The following is a 16,752-nucleotide window of genomic DNA, read 5'->3' as shown; positions in this document are numbered from 1 at the left end:
CCGTTGCTTAGCAGCGGTGTTCTTCACGACTTCACCACTTGAACGTCACGCATATTGTGTACACGACTTCCCACGTTGTAAACACGAGCTCACGCGTTTCATTTGAAGGCACCGATATGTCCGTCAGTCCTTCACGCTGAACGTTGTATTATAAAACTGCCCGGATATTTGCTCAAATGTAGGCACAGCAGACTTCCTGTGCTGACAGCAAATCAGGAGTCAGAGCTTCCTGGTTGCTGATATTTAAAAAATGTAAATCAGAAAATGTCTGATCAAAGAATAAGTAAAGAAGAACATATCTATTTTATCAAATTTTACCATTTAGGTTCTTCTCTTCTCTGGAGGCTCTTAGAGTGGGTTAGGTCTGTGTGGCCTGCCTTCGCTGGTTCCTTTATTTCCTTTATGTTCTAGTCAGCTGCTCGGCAGCGCTGTTTTAGTCTTTTCAACATGTATTGAGTGTAGGGAGCCTTCCTTTTAGGCCTCTTTTCATCTGCTCCCTTTGTGGTTATCCTTCGGGATTAACTTTTAGATTCCCCCGGTCCACAATTCTCCCCGTTTCCTTGACACCTGGGTCTGCCGTGTCACTTAAAACGTTGCCGCCACAAGGGATTGTGGGACGGCATTATCTCCTTTCCTTTGGTTAAAGGATGGGCCAGTGTTCCCTATGCTAAAGGAGATAAGGAAGGAAGCATTGAAGCACCTTTCCTTAGCATTTAGAGAAATCGACCAGCTCTTATCGGGCTGACACTTACTGTAGATATTCCAGGTCATTTCACTCAGTTAGGAACATTCCTTATAAAAAAAACACCATTCAGAAAGCAGAAAGTTTGTATTATAATTGAAGAACAAGCCTCCGTCACACAGTGAGTGATGTGTTTGAGGGTTTCCAGTGTGTTAAACGTAACAGAAGAGAGAAACTTCATCAGCAGCACCATGGGAGTGATTGACAGTAAATACCACAGTGCAGGATGAGACATGCTGGCGTCCCCTGGCTGCTTCTAATGTTGCCTTACTGGCTCACTGGAAGCCACACATATTGAATGTTGGAAGCCTCACCAACAGAGAGAGCAATCCATCACGTTAGTCTTCATCTTCTGATTTAACAGCCTCCCGCTGTTTCTCAGGCAGTAACCGAGAGGAGTTCCAGGAACTAGAGCTGCTGGAAAATGTCGACTAATGTAGTTTGTATTGGAACTGATGGCTGTAAACCGCTCCATGGTTAGTTTATTGGATCCTAATTTGGAATTTTTTTGCATCTAGCAGCACAGTTGTGCTCGGAATCCAATAAGGACGTCACACCTTCTGCAGCGTGCTTCAACTTTCTCTTTCTCACCACTCAGCCCCGTGATGAGGATCGGTCCGCTGGAACTAAACTGTAAAATGCTGAAGTAGACGGAGTCCACCAGTTCTGATCACCTATGTCAGGGGTCAGCAACCTGCGTCTCTGTAGCCCCTCTCCAGTGGCTCACTGTGGATTTTTAAAAATGGAAATGAATAACTGTTTTTTGTTTACATTTTCGTTTTTATTTATCATTGTTGTAGGTCTATGGTACGACGGTACGACGGAGTATTTGGGCCACATTGAGGAAAAAAAAAGATCTGAGATCTGAGAAAGTTATGACTTTATTCTCGTAATATTACAACTTTTTTTCTCATAAAGTTATGACTCTATTCTCGTAATATTCCGACTTTTTTTCTCGTAAAGCATGACTTTATTCTCGTAATATTACGCCTTTTTTTCTCGTAAAGTTATGACTTTATTCTCGCAATATTACGACTTTTTTCTCACAAAGTTATGAATTTATTCTCGTAACATTACGACTTTTTTTCTCGTCAAGTTCTGACTTTATTCTCATAATATTACAACTTTTTTTCTCATAAAGTTATGACTTTATTCTGTAAACCTCAGATTTTTTTCCCTTAATGTGGCCCTAATATTCCTTAGTACATTTGCACTTGGGCCCTCACTGCATTAGACTTACAGTATATACTATATACTTAGACTATAAGAGACTTAGACTATTTTTTTTCTTTTGATAGTAAAGGTTGCTGACCTATCACTTATGATAACATCATACTAAGGAAGGTAATGACTAAGATCTGAGAACGCAGTGAATAGGTCCAACATGGCAGTCAGAGAAACCCCTCACATAACCAAACTTATAAGGTTAAAGTATAACTTGTAATGTCTGCTGTAAATGTTCAGACATTCAGTGGTTTACAGATCCACTTCTCACTTACATTTGACCTACTGCACTTATTGTGCATATTCATTTGTGTCATGTGGGATTATTAGCGACATTTCAGGTGTTTGACCTCCAAATAAAGTGGTTTCAATCATGTGGGGTAAACTGTTGGTTTGTTTCCAACCTGTTGGACCCAGGGTGAAACACATTGTTATCATATCATCAGGTGGTCGGACAAGCCAAAAATAAAACTCAAGTTGTATAAAAACATAGTTTCCAGGCTGTTCTAACAGATGATTTATGAACCCAATTTGCAGGAAAATGAGGGGAAAAGTGTGTTAATGCACACAGAACACACTGAAGTTGGAATGCAGTCAGACAGCCTTTCACACCGGGCTTCACGTTAACTACAATGTAAACCCATCCATGGCAACAGTAAACGCTCAGGGAAAGTGCTGTGGTGATGTAGTTTAAAGAGGGGGGGGGCGTTAAGTTTCACTTTACAATCAGCTGTTGGTTCGTGTCCTGTGTTCACAATGTCAAGTCACATTTTCACTGTACAAACGTAGTAGTTTTAAGCCCAACCGTGTTGTTTTTTCCTAAACCTAACTATAGTGCTTGTGTTGCCTGTGATCAGGTGTCATTGTATCAGATCACATGTTGATACCAGGTGGTAACGGAGTCATGATTGAATCAATAAGAGAGAGAATTAGAGCTTAAAGGTCCCATATTGTAAAAAGTGAGATTTTCCTGTCTTTTATATTATAAAGCAGGTTTAAGTGCTTTATAAATACTGTTAAACGATCAAAACGCTCAATATTCGGAGAAATAAACACAGCCCGTATTCAGAAATTGCTCGTTTGAAACAAGCCGTTAGGATTTCTGTCCATTTGTGATGTCACAAATCTACAATATTTGGACCATTACACGGTTTTAAACATTCTAAATATGTCCCAGTGTATCTCCTGTTGCAGTGTTTGTAAATAACATCAGCTGACAGGAAGTAAACATGGACCCAAACTGTTGCCTAGCAACGCAATTCCGTTGAAATGCACTAAAACGGAGCGTTTCAGACAGAGGCAGGTATATTCAGGTAGACAGTATGAGGAAAATAAAGTTTTTTTTTAACGTTACCGCATGTAAACATGTTCTAGTAGAAACACAAAATGCAAGTATGATTCTGAAAATGAGCACGATATGGGACCTTTAATATTTCTGTGCAGATTGTTTCAGGAGCTCTGTAAAGTATTCCTTCTTCAGATAAAGTGATCCACGGTGCTCAGATGATGCATAGAGGCTGTCCTCGGTGCTGCCTGCAGGCCACATAGCTCCAGTGACCTTACTTCCATGTGGTTTTGGTGCAGGCGTGCTAGAAGGCCCCGCACTGACATGGTGACGGATGGAGGCTCCAGTAAGCGGGAACGGGAGGCCCCTCCGCTAACCGTCCCTCTCCGTCACCTTTGACCAACGCTTTCCTCCAACTTAAACACCGTCACAAAGCCGGGACTCAGCAGCCCGGAGAGGAGGGGAAGGCTCAGGTAAGCCAAAGCTAACAGCACAGGTAGGGTTTCAAGAAGGACGAGCAGAAACATCAACACAAATGAGTCCAAAGTTCCAGCACATGATATCATGGCAGGATGTTCCATTAAATCATCTGTGGGATCAGATAGAGGACAGATAGTCAGCCTCAGTATCCGACCTCCTTCCCTTCTGGCCGTCCTGTGGTTCTAATGTGTCTAACCCGTTGTTGTTATGCCCTGTGTGTTTGTCTGTGCATGCTTTTTTCCAGTGAGTGTGTGTCTAGACTGCATGCTGTGCATCTGTGAGTCAATGTTGATGAAAGGGCTTTGAAGTTTACCTTTAGCACTCCCCCCCCCTTTTTCTTTACAGTCAGAGACGGAGAGCATGCAAACAGCAGTTCAACACTGTCTAGGCTAACAGTTTATGGGTGAACTATGTGGCACGGTGCTAGTGAAGATAAGATACATCTTTAAAGGTCCCATATCGGGCTCATTTTCAGGTTTATACTTGTATTTTGTGTTTCCACTAGAACATGTTTACACGCTGTAATGTTGGAAAAAAAAACGTTATTTCCCTCATACTGTCTGCCTGTATATATCTGTATTCACCCTGTGTCTGAAACCCTCCGTTTTAGCGCGTTTCAACGGAATGCAACGGAATGCAACGGAATTGCGTTGCCAGGCAACAGCTTGGGTCCATGTTTACGTCCTGTCAGTTGATGTCATTCACATCCACTGCAACAGGAAATAAACTGGGACACATTTAGAATGTTTAAAACCGTGTAATGGTCTAAATATTGTATATTTGTGACATCACAAATGGACAGAAATCCTAACGGCTTGTTTCAAACGCGCAATTTCTGAATACGGGCTGTGTGTGTTTCTATTGAGCGTTTTGATAGTTTGACAGTATTTATATATCACTTAAACCTGCTTTATAATATAAAAGACATGAAAATCTCCTTTAATCACCGTAATCTCGTAATATTACGAGAATAAAGTCATAACTTTACAAGAAAAAAGTCGTAATATTAAGAGAATATAGTCATAACTTTACAAGAAAAAAAAGTTGTAATATTACGAGAATAAAGTTATAACTTTACGAGAAATAAAGTCGTTATATTACGAGAATAAAGTCATAGCTTAACAAGAAAAAAGTCGGGGTTTTTTCTCTTAAACCTATGACTATATTTTCATAATATTATGACTTTATTCTCTAAATCTCAGATTTATTTATTTTTCCTCAATGTGGCCCTAATACTCCGTCATATCATAGACCTACAACAATGATAAATAAAAATGAAACTGTAAACAAAAAACAGTTATTCATTTCCATTTTTAAAGATCCACAGGGAGCCTCTGGAGAGGGGCTACAGAGAGCTGCAGGTTGCTGACCCCTGGTTTATATGAATCATCTAATATATCAACACTAACCAAGCGTTGTCAGCAGCACCAGAGTGTGTGTGTGGCTGTATTAAAGTATCATATAACTACTGAAAGTCTCTCCAACCTCTCCAGTCCTCTCTCTACATCTCGAGGCTCCTCCTGTTGCGCAGAAGCTGCTTCACTCATTCCTGACTGGAGGTCCACGGAGCGCACTGGCTTCAGGAGTTACACCCAAACTTCACTTTTAAAGTCTGTGATCACGGTGTTTTCACAGTTTGCAACACAAACTTTGTTCCGTTTTTTTTTTTATTCTAGTTTTAATTCAGCTGCGCCAAAGTTTCTGGACGTTGAAATGGAATATGAGGAGTTCCCCAGAGAGAGGCTATCCACACTTTGAGGTGAGAGCATTTATGTTTCTTTTATTTACAAGGATTTCAGCTGAAGTTATGAAATATTTAGAGAGCACTTTGGCGCTGCAGCGCGCTGTGCGTAATGTGCCACAGCTCATCCATGGAGACAGTGATGGAGACAGAGAGTCACCCACCAAACTGGAGCCAAACTCGGATCAGCGCTCCAGCAAAAGCTTCACCTCTGACGGACTGTTTTTTATTCCAGTTCCACTTTTATTTACACAAGAATGGGAATAAAATACTTTATACATTAGTATACATTCTCCATCGCATGTTGCCTTGAAAGGTGTTTCTTAAAGGTCCCATATTGTAAAAAGTGAGACTTTAATGTCTTTTATATTATAAAGCAGGTTTAAGTGCTTTATAAATACTGTTAAACTATCAAAACGCTCAATATATTGAGAAACACACACAGCCCGTATTCAGAAATTGTGCCGTTTGGATTTCTGTCCATTTGTGATGTCACAAATATACAATATATACAGACCATTACACAGTTTTCAACGTAAACATTCTAAATGTGTCCCAGTTTATTTCCTGCTGCAGTGTATGTGAATGACATCAGCTGACAGGAAGTAAACATGGACCCAAACTGTTGCCTAGCAACGCAATTCCGTTGAAATGCACTAAAACGGAGCGTTTCAGACAGAGCATGAATACGGGTATATTCAGGCAGATAGAATGAGGAAAATAAAGTTGTTTTTTTAACATTACAGCATTTAAACATGTTCTAGAAGAAACACAAAATACAAGTATGAACCTGAAAATGAGCACGATATGGGACCTTTAAAACGGGATCTGTTATAATAACATAACATAATAATAATATTACTGTTATTGTAGCTATTACCCAGGCAGCTGCAGTGACTACTCCTCCCTTGGATGAAGATGGACCCCCCCGCCGTGTGCGTCCTCCAGACCCTGCTGGTGTTGATGGTCTTGCCCCCTGTAGTCCCGATTCCCTCCTGCCCCCGGCCCTGCTCCTGCCCCCAGCCCGCCGAGCTCCACTGCACCTTCCGCTCCCTCCTCACCATCCCAGCTGCCGTGTCTAAACACGTGGAGCGCATGAATCTGGGGTCAGTCCATCCTCAGCATTAAGACTTGGCATGTTAGTTTGGATTAATGCAGTATATAAAATATTCTGGTGCTGTTGTTTCAGGTTCAACAGCATTAATACGATTACAGACCGATCGCTGGCTGGTCTGAGGAAGCTGGAGCTGCTGATGGTCCACGGGAACGACATCCACAGTCTGCCCCAGGGAGTGTTCAGGGATCTTACTTCACTACAGGTACACCGGCAAGACACTGAACCCCAATGAGAAACTTTCTTAAAGGCCCCATTCTTGTTAATTTTTTACCAGATAATGGTAATTACAGCTCAGATGGACCATAATATCTTTACTAAATGTCCCTTCAGAGTCTCCAAATGGCCTTGTTTTTGGATGTCCACCTACTAAACCGTAGGAAACGACGTAGAATGCTAAACTAGTGCTGTCATCACCACATTTGAAACAGGGTGTGTCCAGCTTTGTGACTATGGTTCCGTCGTGTTTCTACATGAAAATCTGACTTTCACTTTTGTTATACCAATTTCATATATAGAGTAAAATCCGGCTGCATCATTACATGAAATAGTTGTTTAAGATGTCTGTCCTGTTCAGCATAACGTACCTCATCTTAGGAACATCTTATCTTGGTGGCGTGGCAGGTTAAAGAGCTTCATAATGTCATAATTACTGCTGATGACTCGCTGGTTTAGATGCTGAAGATGAGCTACAACAAGCTGAAGGAGATCGACAGAGACACCCTTCAGGGGCTGTGGGCCTTGGCCAGGTTACACCTGGACCACAACCGACTGGAGTTCATCCACCCTGACGCCTTCCAGGGCCTCACCTCCCTGCGCATGCTGCAGCTGGAAGGCAACCGGCTTCAGCAGCTGCACCCGGCCTCCTTCGCCACCTTCACTCTGATGGGCCACTTCCACGTCTCCACTCTGAGGCACCTCTATCTGTCGGACAACGGGCTGACGTCGCTGCCCTCGGGGCTGGTGGCCGCCATGCCTCAGCTGGAGAACCTGTACCTCCACGGGAACCCGTGGACATGCGACTGCAACATGAAGTGGCTCCGTGACTGGGATAAAACCTCTCCAGGTTAGACCTTTCTTTAGTCTAGTAACCTGATCTGTCTATCTTGCTTCAAGGTCTTATTTGACAGCTCGGTTGTTTTTGTCTCCAGGTGTCTTGAAGTGTAAAAAGGACAGAGCTCTTCCCGGAGGACAGCTGTGTCCCATGTGCTCCTCCCCCAGGCACCTCCGGAAGGCGGAGCTCCAGGCTGCGGAGAACCTGGTCTGCAGCAGCCCCGTCATCAGCTCTCCTCACAGGACACCCCCACCCGATGACGTCCAGAGTGAGGTCATGACCGCGGAGGACTTCGGCGAACCGTTTGGAAACATCTCCCTGGGCCTGTCGGACGAGCATGGGAATCAGGTGGATCTGGAGTGTGGTATTGGCGAGCCAAGAGAGCTTACCAAGATCAACTGGGAGCAGGTCGACCAGCTCCAGCTGGCCTCCAACATCACTTTGTCGGTGGATCTTGAATGCCCTGTTGATAGAGAAAAGTATGAGCAACTGTGGAGGCTAATCGCGTACTACAGCAGTGTGCCAGCCCACTTACAAAGGGGGACTATGCTCAGAAAAGAGCCTCATCCAACCTACGTGTACAGACAGGACTCAGAGAAGGATGCCCAGTACTTCACAGGTGTTAAAGTTAATATCATGGCCCAGCCGGAATGGCTGATGCAGACATCTGCAGACCTTCAGCTGAACAGACTTAAGTCATCAGCAAAGATGGTAAAACTGACCCTGAGCACGGACTTCTCAGAGACGGTGGAGACGGAGCTTGTGCGGAGACAGAGGAGGACGTGGGTCATGATCGAGTCGACAAACGCAACGCGTAAAGCGCTGAGCGCTATCCTGGGAAGTCCGAGTGAAATGCACTGTAACGTGCTCAGTTCCGGCCAACCGGTCATCCACTGGATGCTGCCAGACGGCTCTAAGGTGGAGGCACCGCACAGCAGTCTAGACAATAGGGTGTCTGTGTCGAGCGACGGGCGGCTGGTCATTAAAGCTGTCAGCCACACAGACACTGGAATTTACTACTGCATTGCTAAGGTTCACGGAGACCTTGCTGTCATGCCATTCCATCTGACGGTGCAGGAATCCTCTAGCCCTCCCCCAGGGGAGGACGCCTCAATCGCACCGATCGAGGGATTTGCAGGCAGCGCCATTTCTCTGCCCTGCACGGCGTCCGGTTCTCCTGATGCTGAAATCAACTGGATTCTACCAAACAGCAACATCGTTAGTTTCCAAGCCAACTCCTCTAGAGCGTTGGTCTATTCCAACGGCACGCTATATATCCCACAACCTCAGTTACCGGACAGTGGTCATTATAAATGCATCGCCATTAATCAGCACGGCGTGGATACGCTGGCCACGAAAGTCAATTTCGCACGGCGCAAAGGGCTCATAAGGCCTTTGAGGAAGTTTCCAGCAAGACCTCAGTCGGCGTCCGGGGTGAACACTCAGATTAAAGTCCCCACAGAGGATACGGAGGAGGCATCAGGGGGCGGTGAGGTGACTCAGGTGGAGGCTCCGATGAGAAGAAGAGTTCCAGGAGGCGTGGCCCCCGGAAGGAGGGGCGTCCATCCGTCAAGGGGTGGTTGGCGGAGGCCGCCGGTGCTTCGAAAACCGACGGGATCACGCGTTGAAGACAGGAAGAACACAGTGGAGGGCAGAAGGAAGATTAATGTGTCAAAGGGTAAAATAGACCCAGAGAAATGGGCGGATATTTTGGCTAAGATTAGGGATCGAAATGCTCAGACTGCTGCGACACCGCTCCCAGTCCAGCACACAACGGAGAGGATACTGACAGAGCAGACGACACAGTCACAAGAGACTATAGAGGGATCATCAGACGGCACGACTTACTTCACAACTCCACACACGCAATATACACAAATGAATGAACACAATACACAAGGCACTGATGTGACATCTGATAGCTACACCCCACATACTACACACGATATGACATCAAACAGCATACATGTTGCAGCAGAGCCTACATACAATGTACAGCGCACAACCCAGGATATGGACTTGGATATACACACAACTTCAAACAGTGTATTTTTCCTCCCACAGCAGCAGACCACATCTGTTCCTCTACACGCTGTCACTTTCTGGCAGGCCAACACAAACACCGCAAGCAGCAGCACTACATTTTCTCTACGAGAGAACCACAGCACAAATACAGATGTTGACGGAGTCAAAACAGCTGATGTATCCAAGGCATCGGAGAGGAGCGAGGATACGGACAGACCGAATGTTGCTGCCAGCTCTAATAATGACAGAGAACTCTCTTCGAGGGGAAGTCAAATTATCCCTTCGGTCGACCCAAATGAATCGGAGACGAGCCAAGAGGAAAATGGAAAATATCTCAGAGCGACTGCCTCGACTTTGCAGTCGCAGCCAGAAGACACAACACTTGATTTGCGATCTCAAGCAATGCTCACAACAGTATCTTCGACAACTACAAGACGGAGGGGGTCTGGAGGACGATCGCCGTCACGGCAACCCAACTCCAGGAGGAGGAACGGGGGTCGTCGGAGAAAGACGAACAAAAGGAAACAAAAGCAGTTTATGACCACAACACCTGCAGGTGCTCCCCTAGCAACAGTCAGGACCACCGCCTCCACACAGCTAAAAATAGAACCATTAGAAGTTACAACAGCCAAATTCAATACCACTGTTCCATTCAGCGGCAGCCAAGCGGCGTCATCAGGCAGACTGAGTCATGAAGAAAGCACAGTCTCGGGGCATGACGACGAGGCCGCCACCAAACTCTCCTCACTACCAACTTCTCCCTCGCAAACAAACCGCAGCCATCCACCGCTGGCCAAACCACTGTTCGAAAGCACATCACCATCATTTCCAACAGCCTCTCCAGAAGTGGGTCACGGAAAGACAAGTTCTCAAACAGCCTTGAGAATCTCCGAGAGTGCGTCTGCTCCAGAGCGCCCGGATGTGCTCACATCAATCACTCAGCAGGGGTTTACGGGCAGCCCTCTTCCACCTGTTCAACCCTCAGAGGAGACGCAACAGGCAAGCGTTACGGGAGACCTTGGACCGACACCACGCTCTGACAATCCCTCTGGGGGTTTTCACACCGTAACACAAGAGCAAACAGATGTCAGGCAGAATCAGTCAAACCATCAATACACACCCACGGAAAAAGGCGATGAGATGGTTTTGAAAGAGACTGACTTGTCACCGCTGCCATCCCCGCTCGCCTCAGCTGCTTCCTTGATCGAGCATGAAATCAAAACGACCTCTGGATACGCTTCAATTGGCTTAATTACGACACTGAGCATGCTTTTTGAGGGCAGTTCGGACACAGAACTGGTCACCGCAACAGTACCTGAAAGACCCTATCATAGTTCAGAGGTAGATCAGCATCTTAAAGAAACTGCAAACACAGGAAATTATGCTCCTTTTATCACCATAACAACACCCCCCTCTGCTACTTCATCGGGGCCCGATACTGCGATCCCATCTACAGCGGCCCCACATGTCACACTACCCAAAATGTCTTCCACAGAGGCTGACACGGGCCCTTCAATGAGGGCCACCACTCCGGAGGCTCCCGGGATCAACGGCGTACCAGACAGCTACAGTCAAGGCCAACAAATCCAACCCATCATCATAACACCAGAGCCTAGGTCAACACCAGACTTCCATCCTGCAACCCAGTCAACTGACCAAAAACTGTTCATTAGTACAAATCCAACTTCCCCAGCCCTCAAATTGAGCAGCGGGCAGACGATCAAGCCGACGGCCACCCCTGCCCCGACAATCCAAACCACTCCATCCAGAGAGGGACTTCCAACAAGCACCCAGGATGTGTCCAGACAGCACCAGCTACCTGGACAGGGATCTATTCCAAGAGGGAAGCCAAGGATAACTAAGAGCAACGTCCAGACTGTCACAGTGGAAGCTGAAACAGATGCTCAGCTTCCCTGTGGGGCCGAGGGGGAGCCAAAGCCCTTCCTGTCGTGGACTAAAGTTGCCAGCGGTATGTATGACTCAACCTCATGACAACGCATGTCAAGCTTGTCACTTCTTTCTTTAAAAACACTACAAAAAATGGATATAATTATTAGTGTATTCACATACGGAAGAGCAAAAAAATTGTGTCCAATAAGCACAGTTTTATTCAATTATTAATATAAATCATCAGCATTTTTAGTAGTAGTAGTACCGTAATTTGTTATACAACACAAAAATGATAATTCATAACAAACTCCAGTGTTATTTTTTTTAAAACTGTACAAGTAGGAGAACATTACGCCCATAACACGGCAACTTCAACCATCATACCAAATTTGAAGTTCCTAAGTTAAATAGTTTTTCAAGTTCTGCTCCGTAAACGAGATTGAAGTAAAAAAAATCTGGTTTTGGGCAAAATTTTAAAAACTTGGGCACCCCGACTACGTTATAATTATTGTATTTTTGCACATATACTACACCCATTTCACCTACACTATATTGTTTATTGTCTTTTCTACATTTAATACTGCTTTACACACATTTGAAATCTCTCTCTTTCCATTCATGCAGGGGCGAGTATTGCTCAGAACACCAGGGTCCAGAGGTTTGAGGTCCATCCCAATGGTACATTAATCATCAGGAACACACAGCCCATGGACGGGGGCCAGTACCTTTGCACAGTCCAGAACCAGTATGGCACAGACAAGATGGCGGCCAACCTCGTGGTCCTGTCTCAGCGTCCGCGAGTCCTCCAACCTCGGCACAGAGACATCGCCGTGCACCTCGGAGGCAAAGTCAGTTTGGAGTGTAACGTGGAGGGGCACCCTACGCCTCGAGTCACATGGGTGCTCCCTAACCATGTCCACGTGGCTGCCGCCCCACTTGGCGTTGCCACTCAGCAGCATGTGGCCGTCTCCAGTAACGGAACCCTCCGGATCAGCCAGGCCACGTACACAGACGGAGGGATTTATAAGTGCATCGGCAGCAGCACGGCCGGAGCCGACGCAGTCACAGTCCGCCTGTATGTCTCGGCGTTGCCGCCTGTGATTCAGCAGACGCAGCATGAGAACGCCACCCTCCCAGAGGGCGGCTCCGCCTACATCCACTGCACCGCCACAGGTGCCCCTCAGCCAGTCATCCGCTGGATCACGCCCGATGGCGTACAGCTCACCGCTTCTCAGTTTGTCACCGGACGCAACCTCAGCGTCTTCCCCAACGGGACCCTGCACATACGGGGACTGGGTCTGGGGAACGCTGGGAGATATGAGTGCTCAGCAAGTAACGCAGTGGCGTCCAGCACGAGAACAGTGATCTTGAGCGTAAGGAGGAATCCGTCCTCCGCCAAGGCCAGCATCACGTTGTCGTCCCCCCAGAGAACAGATGTGATCTACGGCGGGAGGCTGCTGCTCAACTGTGTGGCAACAGGAGGGCGGGTCATCTGGAGGACACCCTCTAAGAAGCTGGTGGATGCTCAGTACAGGTAACAAATGCATTAATCAATTAAATGTTGTAATAAATGCATTCATTTAATGTCCTCTGAATGCTATGGTTTCTATTATCTTTGCAGTTTTGACCCCAGGATCAAGGTGTTCCCCAATGGCACCATAACCGTTCATTCCGTGACCGACAAGGACAGCGGCGACTACCTGTGCGTGGCGCGCAACAAGATGGGCGATGACTACGTCGTGCTGCGGGTCGACGTGCTGACCAGGCCGGCCAAGATCGAGCAGAAGCAGCAGAGGTCCAGTCAGGAGGTGGTGTACGGCGGGGACCTGAAGGTGGACTGCGTGGCCTCTGGTCTCCCCAACCCCGAGATCAGCTGGGCGCTGCCGGATGGCACCATGGTCAACCCGGTCAAACAAAGGGATAGCGTCAACGGGGGGCGCAGTCGCAGGTATGAGCTGCTTAAAAATACCTCCACTGGTTCATTCAGAGGTGCTGAATCAAGTTGTAGTTTTGGGGCCATTGGAATGAATGAAAAAGGATGTATGAGAAGTTCTGAATTAGCTGTAAATATGGTTATTACATCCACATCAATTAATCAATTAAGACGTGTAAATATTAATTAGAAATGTCCATATAAATTATTGGAATATATTCTGTGCCACAGTGGCAGCTCAACACCTTAAGATTGATGACCACAGACTTCAAGAACCAATTTTAGCTGCTACAATACAAAAACCCCTTTGTATTTCAACAGCATTTATTGTTTCCTGCCATGACACATGGAGCATGCTGTAAATACCACTTGTCAGTCTATTAAGGTTGGGCAACCAAACGTATTTTTTCCTGACACATAGCTGCCTGAACACAGGGGAAAAAAAGGCTCACACAGCATCAAATACCTTTGTTGTCATCTGCTTCAAAAGCCTTGAAGATGAATACAGAATCTACATTACTGGTATGCAAAGAGCTTCCCTACCAGAGTTCATTCATGTGGATGTACAGTTCCATATAAAGGAAGCATTTTGTATTATTTGTCCTGAGTATATCCTCAATATCCATTGCATATACTCATATTACATTTCCATGAATGCACATAACTCTTAACTGATACTTCACTCTCTCAACTGTACGAAGGTATGTGGTGTTTGACAACGGAACGCTGTACTTCAACCACGTCGGCATGCCAGAAGAAGGCGATTACACCTGCTACGCCGAGAACCAACTTGGCAAAGACGAGATGAAGGTTCGAGTCAAGGTCAAGGCTGCAACTTCCCCGCCACGAATCCAGGATAAAGACCAAAAGATGGTCAGGGTTTTCTACGGCGAGACCGTCACGCTGAGATGTAACGCCAAAGGGGAGCCGACGCCAGTCATCACGTGGATATCCCCGACGAACAGAGTGATCTCGCCCGCATTGGACAAATACCAGATCCTGGATGACGGGACATTGGTGGTTCAGAAGGTCCAGCGTTTCGATGGAGGTAACTACACCTGCATGTCCAGAAACAACGCAGGACAAGACCATAAAGCCATGAGGCTGGAGGTCCTCGTAACATCTCCGGTGATTAACGGCTTAACGGGAACCGCCAACGCCATCAAGGTGACCGCAGTCCCGGATCAGCGGAGGCTGGTGGACTGTGTGGCGAAGGGAACCCCCACCCCTCGCATCATGTGGGTTCTCCCAGGAAACGTGATTCTTCCCGCACCGTACTACAGCAACAGAATGACAGTTCACAAAAACGGTACCTTGGAAATCCGGTCGGCCAAGAGGACGGACTCCGGGCGGCTGGCTTGTATCGCTCGCAATGAGGGAGGGGAGGTTAGGCTGGAGGTCAACTTGGATGTGAGGGAGGTTGTCGAGAGGCTACAAATTAGCGGTCCCAAAACAGATAGCCTGTCGCTGACTGTGGGGAACGCCATGACTTTGAATTGCTCCTTTGAGGGCTCCACAGTACCTCACGTCACTTGGATCTTACCCAACGGCACACCTTTGCATAGCGGTGCTCGGTTCTCCAAGTTTTACCACCAGCCCGGCGGCTCTTTGGTCATCAGCAACCCCTCTGTTGCCGAAGCCGGTATGTACCGCTGTCTGGGGCGTAATTCTCGAGGGCTCGTGGAGAGTATAGTCACATTGTCGCCGGGGAGAAAGCCAGAGATCAACAACAGATTCAACTCTCCAGTCAGCGTCGTGAATGGGGAAAGACTTTTGCTCCATTGTCTAACCAGTGGCGAACCTCTCAGACTGACATGGACACTACCCAGTGGGGTTGTCCTCAACAGGCCACAGAGAGCTGGACGATACGCTGTACTGCCGAATGGGACGCTTGCCATCCAACAAGTATCAGTCTATGATCGCGGCTCCTACGTTTGCCGAGCTGCAAACGAGTACGGCAGCTCTCAGCTTCCCGTGTCAGTAATTGTGATTGCGTACCCGCCTCGAATTACCAACGGCCCTCCCTCTATGACTTACGCCAAACATGGGGTTGCCGTTCAGTTGAACTGCGTAGCAACTGGGATCCCAAGAGTGGAGGTAGCGTGGGAAACTCCTGATAAAACCCGCTTAGCTGTCAGTGCACAGCCACGCCTTTTTGGAAACAAGTACCTCCATCCACAAGGTTCCCTCATCATTCAGAACCCGACACAAAGAGACGCCGGCGTCTATCGATGCACGGCGAGGAACGCCATCGGCGTAGACTCTAAAGCGACCGTTCTCAATGTGTTCTGAGGAATTTCACTGTTCATAATGGTCCATTGCCATACTGTATGCCCAAGCAACTGCCTAGTTAATAGCAACTAATGTTTTTAATGATCCAAATGTTGTAAAAACTGCTGTCACAATGATGAAATAATGAGTTTATTAAAACCTGCAGTGGAGTTTTGAGTGTGTGCTGTATAGAGGCAAAACGTTGATGGTATTTTGTGCACCATAGTTTACCATTTCTATCATTTTGGGCCTCCCAATATAAGAATTTAAATACTTTTAATAGCAATGTTTGCTAAAGAAATGCTAATCATGTGGGAAAGCAGACTACAATAATGCCTTGGTTTAACATAATCATCTGTTCCAGCTTGCCTATGTCGTTGTATTGCATCATTTTTATAGTTATTGCTCATGGACAGATGCTGTCATTATTTTTTGGATACCAGTTGTTGTGTTTATCTTTAGACTAATGACTTGTATAGTCCCTTTTGACAGTGCAGCATATCACCCTTTACAGAATGATTTACCAGTAATAATAAATAACTGTAAAATGATTTGCACCTCATCCTATAAGGTAATGGCATTGATGAGTAGTAGTAGTTACCTGATTGGCTCTACACAGGCCAAACACCATTATAAAGCCGTATTTAATTGAAATATATGGAGATAATCTAAACTTCTGTATATTTCAAATTACTCAGGGAGATGGGGCACACAGGTGACCAACAGGTGTCTCTATATTCCTACCATACTAGGAACAAAAAACACCAACCAGTCAGGTAAAGACTACTACTGCTCTTCTGTCCTGATATGTGATATGAGATGTCCTCTTTGTCTACCACAGGGGTCGGCAACCTGTACTATCAAAAGAGACATTTTAGGCAAAAAAATCTGTCTGGAGCCGCAAAACATTTGAGCATTGTGATGAAGGTAACACAGCTTATAGTCTAAGTATATAGTACATACTGTAAGTCTAATGCAGTGAGGGCCAAAGAG

At 46.2% G+C, this 16,752-nt stretch overlaps 1 protein-coding gene across 1 annotated transcript; it reads left to right on the top strand.

Annotated features, from left to right (window-relative positions):
- The first annotated feature begins 5,156 nt into the window (after nt 1-5,156).
- Nucleotides 5,157-15,930, top strand: mxra5a (matrix-remodelling associated 5a). The gene is made up of 8 exons (XM_037762179.1): nt 5,157-5,490; nt 6,346-6,578; nt 6,662-6,791; nt 7,262-7,652; nt 7,738-11,634; nt 12,180-13,089; nt 13,177-13,503; nt 14,190-15,930. Exons 2-8 carry the CDS (start codon nt 6,385-6,387, stop codon nt 15,778-15,780), a joined length of 7,440 nt encoding a protein of 2,479 aa, XP_037618107.1. The 5' UTR covers nt 5,157-5,490; nt 6,346-6,384; the 3' UTR covers nt 15,781-15,930.
- Nucleotides 15,931-16,752: the final 822 nt, after the last annotated feature.

Source organism: Sebastes umbrosus, chromosome 24 (genome assembly GCF_015220745.1).
Source record: "Sebastes umbrosus isolate fSebUmb1 chromosome 24, fSebUmb1.pri, whole genome shotgun sequence".
In the NCBI taxonomy this organism is placed as follows: domain Eukaryota; kingdom Metazoa; phylum Chordata; class Actinopteri; order Perciformes; family Sebastidae; genus Sebastes; species Sebastes umbrosus.
This window is presented reverse-complemented; position numbering and strand designations above follow the sequence as displayed.